We start from the raw sequence: 14,409 nt of genomic DNA, 5'->3' as shown, positions 1-14,409 counted from the left end.
TTTGTGTGTATTTGCGCGTCTCTGAGTGTTTTTATATTTGTAGGCCCTTGTGTGTGTGCGTATGTATGTGTTTGCTGCCATCTAACGGCCTCTAGCTCAACATCTGGAGAACCTCTGGCCAGACCCGGGGCAAGGAGAAGCGGAGCCCACAGCGTGGGCCATCGGGATGCCAGGCTTGCGCCTCCTCTTTCGGAGGACCTCTCCAACTGGCGGCCCCAACCCTAAAAGCGCCCTGCGGAAGGGGAGGACTACAACTCCCATCGGCCCCGGCCACTCCTCCTCTTCCTCCTCCTGCAGGCGGCAAGAAGGGGTGGGGAGAAGGCCGGCCCTCCTTCCCTCCCTGCCTGCCTGCCAGAAACGCTGAGCCGGGGGAGGCGCGGCTCCCTCCTGCCCGCCTTCGCGCAACCTCTCCGGCTAGCCAAGAGCGGCGGGGACTGGCTGGCCGGGCTGCCCGTGCCGGAGACGGGGCAGGCGGCGGGGCGAGGCGGGGCGAGGACGCGGGGCCGGGGGAAGCGAGCGGCGGTCGGTCGGGCAGCCGGAGGCAGCCATGGGGGCGGCTCTGAGCACGGTGAGTGTCGCGGACGGGGCTGCCGGGCGCGGCGGCGGGGAAGGCGCCGCCCCGGTAGATCAGCGCTTCCCCACGCCCGGCTGAGGCGCCGGGGCCCCGAACCCCCCTTCCCCCCCCCAGGCAGCCGGGGGTCCCCTTGCGCGCGCTGAGCCCGGACGGAGAGGGGCGCAGAGAGCGCGCACGCCGGGTCCCCCCCCCCAGTTGGAGGGCTCGTTGCTTCTCTTCTTTCCCTTCGCCTTTCTTCCCCTTCCCTCCTTCCTTTCTTCCTCCCTTCTTCCTGCCTCTCTACTTCCTTCCCCTTCTCCACTTCCTCCCTTCTTGTCTCCCTTCTTCCTTCCCTTCTTTTTCTTTTTCTTTCTTTCTCTCTCCCCGTTTGTCTACTGCTTCCTTCCTTCCTTCTTGTCTCCCTACTTCCTTCCCCTTCTCCCCTTACTTCCTTCTTCCTGTCTCCCTTCTTCCTTCCCTTCTCTTTCTCTCTCTCTCTCTCTCTTTCCCTCTGTTTCTCTACTCCAGTGGTTCTCAACCTGTGGGTCGGGACCCCATTTGGGGTCGAATGACCATTTCACCGGGGTCGCCAAACAAGGCTGTCCACCATTTTTTTCCCCTTTTCTTTGGCCACGCCCCTGGCACCCAGTGATGTATAAGTGGTTGGGGGTCACCACAACATGGGGAACTGTATTATGGGGTCGCGGCATTAGAAAGGTTGAGAACCACTGCTCTACTCCTTCCTTCTTGTCTCTTTACTTCCTTCCCCTTCTCACGCCTTTCTTTCCCTTCTTCCCTTCCCTTCTTCCTGCCTTCCTCCTTCCTTCCCCTTTCCTTTTCTTTCTCTCTTTTTCTCTCTGCTTCTCTACTCCTTCCTTCTCCTTGTCTCCCTACTTCCTTCCCCTTCTCCCCTTACTTCCTTCTTCCTGTCTCCTTCCTTCCCTTCTCTTTCTTTCTCTCTCTCCCTGTTTCTCTACTCCTTCCTTCCTTCTTCTTGTCTCTTTACTTCCTTCCCCTTCTCACGCCTTTCTTTCCCTTCCCTCCTTCCTTCCTTCTTCCTGCCTCCCTACTTCCTTCCCCTTCTCCACTTCCTCCTTCTTGTCTCCCTTCTTCTTTCCCTTCTTTTTCTTTCTTTCTTTCTTTCTTTCTTTCTCTCTCTCCCCGTTTCTCTACTACTTCCTTCCTTCCTTCTTGTCTCTCTACTTCCTTCCCCTTCTCCACTTCCTCCCTTCTTCCTGCCTCCTTTCTTTCTTTTTCTCTCTCTCTCTTTCCCTCTGTTTCTCTACTCCTTTCCTTCTTCCTCTCTCCCTACGTCCTTCCCCTTCTCCTCCTCCTTCCTGTTTTCCTTCCTTTTTCTTCTCCTTCCTTCCTTCTCCCTCTTCTCCTCCCTTTTCTCTCCCTCCCTCTCTCTTTCTCTCTCTTTCTCTTTAATTCCTCTGCTTCTCTTCTCCTTCCTTCCCCTTCTCCTCCTCCCCCCCTTTCTTTCTTCCCCTGCTTTCCTTCTCTTTCCTTCCATTCTCTTCCACCTCTCCTTTTTTCTGCCTCCCTTCTTCCTTCCCCTTGTGCTCTCCTTCTCCTTTCTTCCCCTTCTCCTTTTCCCCTTCCTTCCTTCCCTCCCTCCCTCTCCCACCTTGCCTTCCTCAGTCTTACTTTTGGGTCACTGGGGGCAAATGGCCCTGCCCAGTTTTGGAGAGCTTGGTCCCAACCCTTCCTTAGCATTAAAGCTCTTGCTAGAAGGGCCTAGCTCCTTCACACCTCCTGAGGACCACAGATGCTCCTGGATCCTGGAAGCTGGTGGGAAGGGGCTTCTAGTCAAAGCTCTGCTCCTGCAGGAGCCTGGAATGGAGTGGAGAGGTGTCTGTCTATCTCTGGGGCAAATTAGGCAGGACCTTGCTCGTGGAGCAAAGATCAAGTTAGTGCATTAAAAACAAGTATAAATACGGCGAGGGATATATTTATTGTGATCTTCACAAGCTTCCTCTGGTAGAAATTGATGGCTCCAGTGCTGCGTTTCTCAATCTTGGCAACTTGCAGATGGGTGGACTCCCACTCCCAGAATTTATTGGAAGCTGGCTGGGGAATTCTGGGAGTTCTAGCTGCCAAGGTTGAGAAAGACAACACAACACTGAAGCCACCAACTTCCATCCTTCCAAGCTCTGGGGAGAACGCAGATGCCTCCACCCACAGCTGCCGCAACTATTCTAGACAACATTTGGGCAACCAAGTGCAGGGAATTTTTTTTCTCCCACGCTAGGCCAGAAATAACACTTGGCTCTGGGTGTCATTTCTCCTGGGACTACAGAGCTGAAGGGAAGAATATTTTGTTTCATGTTTTGATCTGATCCTGGGACCGAGGACTACCAATTTCATTTTGCTGGGAGCCTCTTAGAGCATTATAGGGTTAGGATTGGCTGTCCTCCTTTAAGTGTGTCTAATGGGATTTGTAATTGGTTAATCGCTGACTTTTTAACTTGCCCTGAATTTTAATTAATTAAAGAAAGAAGTTAAAACTGGCAGGTGAGGGCCACTTAAGAATCCACACAACTTAGATTTTAATAAAATTAAATTAAAATCTCATCCAAAGCAAGCTAGGAGCTAGGAAAATTACATATATAATAATAATAATAATAATAATAATAATAATAATAATAATAATAATAATAATAATAATAATGACAACAACAGCAACACCCCGGACTTAACAATTGTCGATAAGAAAGACAAAAAAATCCGAATAGTGGATGTGGTAGTGCCTGGAGACAGCAGAATAGACGAGAAAGAACTGGAGAAGATAACAAAATACAAAGACCTACAAATAGAAATAGAAAGACTGTGGCAAAAGCAAGCAAGGGTAGTACCAATAGTCATAGGCTCCTTGGGTGCAATCCCAAAACCACTGGAGCACCACTTGAACACCATTGGCATTGACAAATTCGCTATTAGTCAATTGCAAAAGGCGGCCTTACTAGGAACTGCTTCCATCCTGCGACGATATCTGTAATACCATCAAACATCCACATCTGCCTATCCCAGGTCCTGACAAAATGCCAAATCTAGTCTGAACATCTGGCTGACTGTGCAATGATCAATAATAATAATAATGATGATGATGATGATGATAATAATTATAATAATAAAGTTGGAAGGGACCTTGGAGGTCATCTAGTCCAACCTCCTGCTCAGGCAGGAAACCCTATACTGTTTCGGACAAATGACTGTCCAGTCTCTTCTTCAAAACATTCACAGCTTCTGGAGGCAGGTTGTTCCACTGGGTAATTGTTCTCACTGTCAGGAAGTTTCTCCTCAGTTCTAGGTTGCTTCTCTCCTTGATTAGTTTCCATCCGTTGCTTCTTGTCCTGCCTTCAGGCGCTTTGGAGAATAGCTTGGAAAATATATATTTTTTTCTCTTAAATATTTGCACTTCCTCCTTTTGTGTGCAGTAGGATATCAGAACCAAGGCAGTCTCTAAAAATAAGCCTGCACCAAGAATGTAGAATTTGGCTGTAGACATGGATCCTGGGTTTATCAGGGTTGGCTGATCCCAAAAAGCAAGATTTACCTTCTCTGATTTGGTGACGTCTTAAATTCAGTTCACATGCTTCTTGTGCCTTACGATGGCTTTGGATACAGCCAAAATGTATCCAAAGATCACAGCTACTTCCAGAGAGATGTTTCACTTGTGACATTTGACAGATCTATTGTGTATTTTCCACAGTCCTAATAGGCAGTGATCTGGGTGTATTTGAAGTGCCAGCTTCCCTAGTAAATTTCCATCTGTCATGCTGTCATCCGTCTGTCCATGCTGTCAAAAATTCCAAGAAAGTTTAGTGCAGTGGTTCTCAACCTGTGGGTCGGGACCCCATTTGGGGTCAAACGACCATTTCATGGGGGTCGCCAAACAATGCAGTCCGCCATTTTTCCCCCCTTTTCCTTAGCTGTGCTACTCCCTTTTATTCTATTGGCTTTTGAAAGCCAATAGAATAAACTCTCTTGAATAGAGTCTAATTCTATTGGCTTTCCAAAGCCAATAGGAATTGTCCAGGCTGTCTCTGCTCTGCTGAGCCCGCCAAAAGTCCCATTCTGCAAACGGTGCTGCACCAGTTGAGTAGTCCTCGACTTACGACCAGTTGAGTAGTCCTCGACTTACGACCGGTTGGGGGTCACGGCATTAAAAAGGTTGAGAACCACTGCACTAGATGGCTTGTTCCTTGGGTAAGACCTTTAGCGAGAATATCTGTTGAGGTTCTCCTGAACATAGTGCTGTCCGCCAATTTTCATCTCATTAATCAAAATAATTTAATTGCCACCTGTTCTGTTACCTAACCTAGCACTTAACATTAATTGACTGTTGCTCATTAATGAATAATAGTAATCAGTTAAACCCATTTCAAGGTCTCCTACCTTCACATTATCAACCAGTGATGCTCAAGGTACCTGGTGATCTGTATAAGTCATTACAAAAAAACCCACAATAAATTAAGACAATTGACATCGCTTGTGGAAACTGGCAGCACCAATTGTACACGTTACAATTATCCAGATTGCTTAGGACAGGAGTCTTCAAACTTGGCCCTTTTATGACTTGTGGACTGCAACTCCCAGAATTCCTCAGCCAGCGTGCCTGGCTGAGGAATTCTGGGAGTTGAAGTCCACAAGTCATAAAAGGGCCAGGTTTGCAGACCCCTGATCTAGATCAGTGTTTCTGAACCTTGGTCATGTTAAGATACGTGGATCTCAACTCCCAGAATTCCCCAGGCAGCATGCTGGCTAAGGAATTCTGGGAGTTGAAATCCACCCATCTTAAAGTGGCCAAGGTTGAAAAACATTGCTCTAAGCAGTGTTTCTCAACCTTGACAATTTTAAGGTATGTGGATTTCAACTCCCAGAATTCCACAGCCAGCATTGCTGGCTGTGGAATTCTGGGAGTTGAAGTCCACATGGCTTAAAATTGTCAAGGTTGAGAAACATTGCTCTAGAGAGTCTTTCTCCTGAAGGTCAACATCTAACATGCTTCAGCTCTTTAGATCTGGCCAGCAAAACAAATATATTCATATTTGGTTAAGCCAAGTATCTGAATTAGGTACTTCGCCCTGTGCACTTAAGACTATATGAACAGTTTTCTCCCTTTACAAGCCAAATCAGGTGGTCTTATTTTCTTTGGGAGAAGACTACTTCATCTTCCTGTCACTGCAGTTGGGTGTTTCTCCTTGCCTCCCTTTGTAATCTTAGCAGAATAACGGAGTTGGAAGGGACCTTGGAGGTCTTCTAGTCCAACCCCCTGCTCAAGCAGGAGACCCTATATTATTTCAGACAAATGGCTGTCCAGTCTCTTCTTAAAAACTTCCAGTGTTGGAGCATTCAGCGCTTCTAGAGGCAGGTTGTTCCACTGGTTAATTGTTCTAACTGTCAGGAAGTTTCTCCTCAGTTCTAGGTTGCGTCTCTCCTGGATTAGTTTCCATCCATAAAGGCAGAAGACCTATCTCTTCATTCCTCCTTAATTAGCTTCACTGGCCTAATAGTTGCTTAGCCATATTTAGAAGTTTTATGAGAATTAGACCTCTATTGGATGCCCCCCCCCAGAGGGTTCTAATGGCAGTTTTATGACTCCATGCTGGCTGAGGAATTCTGGGAGTTGAAGTCCACAAATCATAATGTTGCCAAGCTTGGGTACCCCTGTTTTAGAGGGACAAAAAAGTGAGGATTTTTTTCTATTGGATTTAAAACCGGGGGAAGACAAGAATTAAAGTTCACCTCCCTGGTCTACTTTGAATCTAGTATTCTTTTTCTTTCAACTCAGACAGGGTGGCTAACTGCTAAATTAATGTTGGCTTTGACTGGAACAATTTTAATGTTTCTTGTTTGCTACCTTTCGTGTCCTTGGCGCTGGATTTCTGGAAGCCAACCTAGGAAATATTATCTAATCCAGAAGAATAGTAGCTTTTCTGCAGCTGGTGATATTTGGGCAGGCAAAGCTAAATATAGGAACAAAGAATTGTGTATTGCCAATCTTGGTAACAAAAACATATTAGTGGTTGGAAAGCAAATTTGAGGTAAAGCTGCATAAAGTTTGGGTGTTCTTACAACTTAGCCGATTGAAAGTATGAGCTCTCACCCCCTTTATAATTTTTTTAAGGAGGCATTGGAATTCTCTTCCAGCCATTCTCCTTTTGGCAAGCGTTAAGATTGTGTCAGAGAGCTAAATCTGAGCTGGCTGTACACTGCTCGGTGGCTGCCACACCCTTAAAAGGGAGCCAAGAATGCTAAACTAACATCTTGGTTAATTTGTCAGTACTGAGTTATTTTGTCAGTACTGAGAGCAGGATCCTGGTCTTTGGCATTTTTTAAAGAGGAAATTGAGTTTTCCCCAGAGCTTATTCCTTGTTTTCTTTTAATAGTTGTATGTTATTTTGCAACCTTGCTATAGGAAGTCAGATCTGTTTCCGTGGGAATCATCTTTCATTCAATCCCCACATGGCATTGATGATGTTAGCTAGTTTGGGTAATGAAACGTTCTCGACCAAGATCAGAGAGTACCAAGGACCCCACAGTCATCCTCCTCCTCCTCCCCCCCTCCTCCTCCTCCAATCCCTTCTAGCACTGATGATGTTAGCTAGTTGGGGTAATGAACTTCTGCAAGAGACGGACCAAGTTCAGAGAGCACCAAGGACCCCACAGTCCTCCTCCTCCTTTTCTCCTCCTTCTCCTCCTCCTCCTCCTCCCTACTAACCCCCCTCCTTTCTAGCACTGATGATGTTCCCTTGTTGGGTAATGAAATGTCTGTAAGAAAACCACCACGCTCAGAGAGCACCAAGGACCCCACAGCCATTCTACTACTACTACTACTACTACTACTACTACTACTACTACTACTACTCCCTGCAAGCCCCCCTCCCTTCTAGCACTGATGAGGTTACCTAGATTGAATAATGAAACGTCTGCAAGAGAACAGCCAAGCTCAGAGAGCACCAAGGACCCCTCATTTCAACCTGAGCTACAAATATTCTCCTTTATTGGCCCCACATATAGTTAGGTTGCATGGAAGAAAAGGGACTGGCCCAGAATCTTCTAGTGAGCTTCAGGGCCTGAGGGTGGAGTGGAACCTGGCTCCAGAACTCCCCAGTTCGAATCCCATAACTGCACCCCCTCACTGCACTGACTCTTGGGAGGAGAGAGAGAAAGATTGGTCCAAAGTCATCAGTGATTTCCATGGCTGAGATAAACGTGAACATTGGTTTCCCTGCTTGTAGTCTAGCAACTTCATTGTTGGAGTCCTTGGTGCTCTCTGATCTTGGTTGTTTTCTTGCAGACGTTTCATTACCAACTAGGTAACATCTTCAGGGATAGGTTTCAAAATTACCTAGCTGGGTCATGAAATGTCTGCAAGAAAACCACCAAGCTCCAAGAGCATCAAGGACCCCACAGTCCTCCTCTTCTCCCACTCTTTGCAAGCCCCTTCTAGCACTGATGATGTTACCTAGTTGGGTCATGAAATGTCTGCAAGAAAACCACCAAGCTGAGAGAGCCCAAGGACCCCGTCGTCTTCTTCTTCTTCTTCTTCTTCTTCTTCTTCTTCTTCTTCTTCTTCTTCTTCTTCTTCTTCTTCTTCTTCTTCTTCTTCTTCTTCTTCTTCTTCTTCTTCGTCTTCTTCTTCTTCTTCTTCTTCTTCTTCTTCTTCTTCTTCTTCTTCTTCTTCTTCTTCTTCTTCTTCCTCCTCCTCCTCCTCCTCCTCCTCCTCCTCTCTGCGAACACCCCTCCCTTCTAGCACTGATGATGTTACCTAGTTGGCTCATGAAACATCTGCAAGAAAACTGCCAAATTCAGAGAGCACCAAGGACCCCACAGTCCTCCTCTTCTCCTCCTCTCTGCAAGCTCCTTCTAGCACTGATGATGTTACCTAGTTGGGTCATGAAATGTCTGCAAGAAAACCACCAAGCTCAGAGAGCACCAACCCACAGTCCAACCCAGACCTTCATATATTCTCTTCCATTGGTATCTTCATCATGACCCTCATTCTTGGAGAATGTTTTGCACATTTCTAAAAATAACCTGATGTTCACCCTTCAAGGATGGCATCTCAATTTCTAGTACTTTTTAAGGCTATTCCCCAATCTCGCCTACTTTCAGCATTTCATTCTGTTTCTTTGATTTGAGTATCACACCAAGATGGTAACATCCCAGATCAGCAAGACGTTATGAAAAGGTTGGCTGTTGTCTGTCTCAAAATCATCCACTGGAGTGACTCTGTGAAGACTTCAGCTAGACCCCGATTCAAGTTCCCAAAGGATATATTAGGTCTATCACCCACAATGTAGGAAGAACAAATATAAATTCAATTCTTGTCTCTTGGTACAAGGCTAACCAAGCCATAGACCCAATTTAGATATTGGAACGTTTCATTAGTATTTTGAGTCTGTTTATATCTGTAATATTTTGTGGTCAGAAGATAGTCATGGGGTTTTCAGCTTCTTTTCTCTCTCTCTTCCCCCAATCCCCCCCTCCCGGAAGGATAATGAAAATATGGGATTTTATCTCCTGTGGTTCAGAACAGAAAGCTTCCTGCATTAGTAATTAACGAACATTAGTTCTAGCTCTGGGAATATCTAATGTAGCATCTGACAGGCTTGATTATTTCAGCACTATAAAGCTTTATCCAGCCAAAAAAGAAAAAAAAAAACCTTCATTTTTTTTTATAAATAAGAAGAAAAAATATTTTATATTTCTTGGAAAGTTGTATATGCTCACAAAATATGCTTCTTACGTTTTTATGTAATATAATAGGAATAACATTCATTTTTCCAAGTAGAGAGATGTCTGAGCAACAGTGTATAAGAGAAAAATTAGATACAGCCTTATTCCATTTTAAGTTTGTTGAACTAAAAATTATTCCTAAGTAAATAGATTATAGCATTGATGTACAAAATGTTATTTTTTATTTTTATTTTATTTTTTTGCTGATCCTGACATGGGCACCTGGACAAATCTGTGAAGGATCAGACTGGGTTAGCAACTGATTTTGATGACTGTTCAGCACAACTCATTTTCTTTCCTAGTTGGAAAACAGATGTGATTTTCAGAATGGATTTTACAAAAAAAAAGTTAGTGTAGACCAGGGGTAGGCAACCTTGGCTCTTTTATGACTCGTGGACTTCAACTCCCAGAATTCCTGAGCCAGCCACGCTGAGGGGAAAGGGAGAGGTTTCCAAGCTGAGCCATGCTGGCTCAGGAATTCGGGGAGTTGAAGTCCACGAGTCATAAAAGAGCCAAGGTTGCCTACCCCCGGTCTAGGCCTAGGTCACTTTCTGACTCGTGAACTTCAACTCCCAGAATTCCTGAGCCAGCATGGCTCAGCATGGAAACCTCTCCCTTTCCCCTCAGCATGGCTGGCTCAGGAATTCTGGGAGTTGAAGTCCACAAATCTTAACATTGTCAAGGTTGAAGAACACCGTAATAGATGCTATTAGGTGGCAGGAATTGCTATGTACTTTACCATTTGGTGAGCTTTGCAAATGGATCTGGTTGCTTTTCAGCAACATTGTTCTCAAGTAACACAATTCAGTCAGGAATCCCTGGTGCAGAACTGGGGGGAGGACCCTAAATTGGGAATTGTTTATTTAGCACTTTTTATTGAGAAGGTGATGGTGACACTAACTTGTTCCCTACATTTGATGTGTAACAATGATAGGGCAAGTAGGGTTCCATTTTAAAGAATATTTGAACAAAATGTAGTCTTACATTCCTTTTATATTTCCCTACGTTTTGAAACTTCTAGGAGATGTTTGTAAAAAGAGTGTTTGTCCAAAATCAGAACCCCTGAAAAATTACTGTGTCAAATTGGTTAAGGCCCCGAAAGCTAATCTAATCATGAAATGGCATTATAATAAGTTGGTATAGCACAACTATTTTAAAATAAGACCAAGTCGGTTGTTAAGAGAAGAATCTTGAATGAGCTGGCTTTGGAGTCATGTTTTAAACCTTGTGCCCACAGTTGAGATCATCTAACCTCAATAGATAGTCAACTTGCCACTAAAGTGGGCCTACACAATGAGACAACTTGAAGGTCAACTTGGGCTGACGAGATAACCAAATTGTATAAAAAAAATACAGCAAAACTCACTTGTGTGAGACTGGAAGGTGAAAAGAAAATGGGAGAAGAAAAATATATGGAAGAAAATTACCCATGTCCCCATATCTAGGATTCGTTGTTGTTGTTTTTTCAGTTTGTTATCCAGCACCGACTCAAACACAACCAATTTTCTAAAATTAGAGCTTTTTCTCTTGATCAGGAATTCAGGGATTTTTTTAAAAAAAACAACAACAAAGTTTGAAAAGCTCTGGTCTAGAACATTCCCTACGGCCAGTTAAAAGCATTTTCTCTCAATTCTGCATGGTACATGGCTTTCCTTTTTTCTTCACCTGAATACTGTTATTTGCTGAGTCATGTCCCACTCTTCACAACTCCATAGACCGCATTATGCAAGCCCTCCCTGTCCTCTGCTGTCTCTCGGAGTTTGCCCAAATTCATGGTCATTGCGTCGATGACACTATCTAACGATAAGAGGCGTAGTGATGCAGTGGTTAGAATGCAGTATTGCAGGCTACTTCTGCCGACTGCCAGCAGTTCGATCTTGACTGGCTCAAGGTTGACTCAACCTTCCATCCTTCCGAGGTCGACAAAATGAGGATCCAGATTGTTGGGGGCAAAATGCTGACTCTGTAAACCGCTTAGAGAGGGCTGTGAAGCACTGTGAAGCAGTGTATAAGTGTAGGGCCGGGGTAGACAACCTTGGCTCTTTTATGACTCGTGGACTTCAACTCCCAGAATTCCTGAGCCAGCCATGCTAGCTCAGGAATTCTGGGAGTTGTCCACGAGTCATAAAAGAGCCAAGGTTGCCTACTTCTGGTCTAGGGGCTATTGCTATTGCTATCTCTGCCATCCCCTTCTCCTTTTGCCTTCTGTCTTTCCCAACATCAGGGTCTTTTCCAAGGAGTCCTTGTTTCTCATTTGGTGGCCAAAGTCTTTGAGCTTCAGCCTCTGTCCTTCCAAAGGAGAGTCAGGGTCAATTTCTTTTAGGTTTAGAATTAACCTGGAAACTGATAGACATTATCTTTTTCACTTGCTGTTATATCAGGCGTTGCATCAACAAGGCCAACCCTGTAAACCCAGTTAGACAAATAGCCCACACGTTTGTCCTGTGTCGAAAATTCAAGTACGTTTCGCAAGCAAATGTCATGAAGACATTACCTTGGGATGAAGGGAAGGTTTGAGCAATTGGAAACAACGATTAGTAAGAAGACCCCCAAGGCCAAATGTTATCTGGTGGCACTTGGAAGGACAATCTCTGCTATTTGGTGTGGGAGATGTTGCAGCACTGAAATGCCGTCTTTTGCAATTCGCTGACTTACATTGCAAATGCTGATTGTCATACCATATTTTGGAGGGGAAATAAGACTCACAACCCATCACTTCTTTGCAGCATCTTAGGGGGGGGGAGGGGAGGACGTGTTTCCGGATAACATTGCTTATAGAACATTTTTGCTGCTGAGAGATACAGACATTTTATCTATTGAGCCATGTTTTTAGCTCCACAAGGATGTGTGCAAGTGACAGGGAAGTGAAGACATCTCTCATCCAAGCCTTCCTCGGAATTAAAAGGAAAATCCCACCATTCATTTAGTCAGATAGACATTCAAAAGGTTTGCCCTGTCCAGTCATGTCGATCTTTAAGGCAGGGGTAAGCAACCTTGGCTCTTTTATGACCCGTGGACTTCAACTCCCAGAATTCCTGAGCCAGCCACGCTGAGGAGAAAGGGAGAAGTTTCCATGCTGAGCCATGCTGGCTCAGGAATTCTGGGAGTTGAAGTCCACGAGTCATAAAGCGGCCTAGGCCTAGGTCAGAGGTAGGCAACCTTGGCTCTTTTATGACCCGTGGACTTCAACTCCCAGAATTCCTGAGCCAGCCATGCTAAGGGGAAAGAGAGGTTTCCATGCTGAGCCATGCTGGCTCAGGAATTCTGGGACTTGAAGTCCACGAGTCATAAAAGAGCCAAGGTTGCCTACCCCTGACCCAGAAGAAAGTCATTGGGATGTCATGTCATTCTCACGAGGCCTTTCATCTTGAATTTATAAAAAAAGTCTGCTGGGTAATTTAAAAGCAGGAGGGACTCTCTCACACCTTAAGAAATAAGGGGGGGGGGAAGACCCCAAACCACCGTCAGCTTGTTTTAATGTAAGTCTTTACTTACTTTTGTGTGAGGTGTGGCTGCCTCTCACACAAAACCATCCCTTCTTCCTCCCTTCCCCCCCCCCACCAGGCCGCCAATTCAGAAAGGTTGGGGAATGCTGCATTAACACAACCGATTTGACCCAGTCTACACAACAACAGAACCCATGATAAAATGCAAGACACGGTGAAATTAAACCCCAAAACGCTGCTTCCCCACGAGTTTCATTAAAGGATATGAAAACAATTGGCGTGAAACTCAAATGCTCCACTTAAGTCAGGGGTAGGCCACCTTGGCTCTTTTATGACTCGTGGACTTCAACTCCCAGAATTCCTGAGCCAGCCACGCTGAGGGGAAAGGGAGAGGTTTCCAAGCTGAGCCAGGCTGGCTCAGGAATTCTGGGAATTGAAGTCCACGAGTCATAAAAGAGCCAAGGTTGCCTACCGCTGCTCTAGGGGATAATGCTCACCTCTGTTTCTTGGCCGAGGGAGCCAGCATTGCCCAAAGACAGTGGTCATGGGGCCAGGAAGGTCATGGAATGCTGTTACTTCCCCACCAAAGTGGTACCTATTAATCTAGTTGCATTTGCATGCTTTTGGACTGCTCGTTGGGCAGGAGCTGAGGCAAGGAACAGGAGCTCACCCCATCACGCAGAGCTCGGGTCTCAAACCCAGACTATTAGCTTTCCATCCGACAAACTCAACATGTTTCACATCTGAGCCACCACACCCCCACCATTCACTGTATACAGCAGTGGCCAAAATGGTGGAAACCTTTTGGGAAAAGTGTACAGTAGAAATGCCACCTTTGGTTAAGTTTCCACCCATTTGTCTTCTAATTTCTTTATAACTGTAGCCTTGTTCACTTAATAATACTATTTTACATCGCTTTCTGGGCAACCAGTCAACTCTTTGCCCATTACTTTAGTTTTATGACGTTTTACAAGCTCACTAAATGAAAGAACACAAAAAAACCTAACCAACTTGATAGCCATCACATAACACACTGACAAATGTCCTCCTCTCAGCATCAATCACTGAATCCTACTGTGATCTAATTGACTCATTGCCAACACAAGATGACACCTGATTGGCTCTCTAAACACTCACGCTCATTGGCTACAATCAGATGAAAGAAAGCTACCTGAGATCAACCTAAGCAAGTTGTGCTTCCTTTTTCTGGTTATTTGGCTGTAACCTTTCATAGAATATAGTACAGATAATTGAACAAACTATGTTGTATTACATTCTTGATTAAACTATCTTTCCATTGATATATAATTTTATGGTACTTCTCCAAAAAAAAGTGTTATTAGCCATCAAACCTCAAAAATACACTTTTCCCAAAAGGTTTCCACAATTTTGGCCACTGCTATAGCTTTGAATAAATGTTCTTATCTCATGGTATGTGCGGAATAATCCTGATCTAACTAGCAGGGTTATTGAAACGATTGTAGAAGTAATCTATGCAGAATACTTGGGAACTTTTAAAGAGTTGTGAATAGACACATTTTTCTCCATTCTCCCTATTCTTCTCTTTACAAGACAATGTCAACAAGTTACGTATCGCCTGATTAGTTATTTAGAAAGGAAGAACTCAATATTTTTAATACTATTTAATATAATATATTTATA

General features: G+C 44.8%; 1 protein-coding gene across 1 annotated transcript in view; it reads left to right on the top strand.

Moving 5' to 3' along the window:
• The first annotated feature begins 253 nt into the window (after positions 1–253).
• LOC120312563 (NADH-cytochrome b5 reductase 3-like) overlaps positions 254–14,409 on the top strand; it is a 30,175-nt gene continuing 16,019 nt past the window's right edge. The window contains exon 1 of the mRNA XM_039353433.1: positions 254–568. Coding sequence (XP_039209367.1) covers positions 548–568 — 21 coding nt within the window. The 5' untranslated portion in view covers positions 254–547. The remainder of the gene's footprint in view (positions 569–14,409) is intronic.

The sequence above is a fragment of the Crotalus tigris genome, unplaced genomic scaffold (genome assembly GCF_016545835.1).
Source record: "Crotalus tigris isolate CLP2741 ecotype Arizona unplaced genomic scaffold, ASM1654583v1 scf7180000018523.1292444, whole genome shotgun sequence".
In the NCBI taxonomy this organism is placed as follows: domain Eukaryota; kingdom Metazoa; phylum Chordata; class Lepidosauria; order Squamata; family Viperidae; genus Crotalus; species Crotalus tigris.
This window is presented reverse-complemented; position numbering and strand designations above follow the sequence as displayed.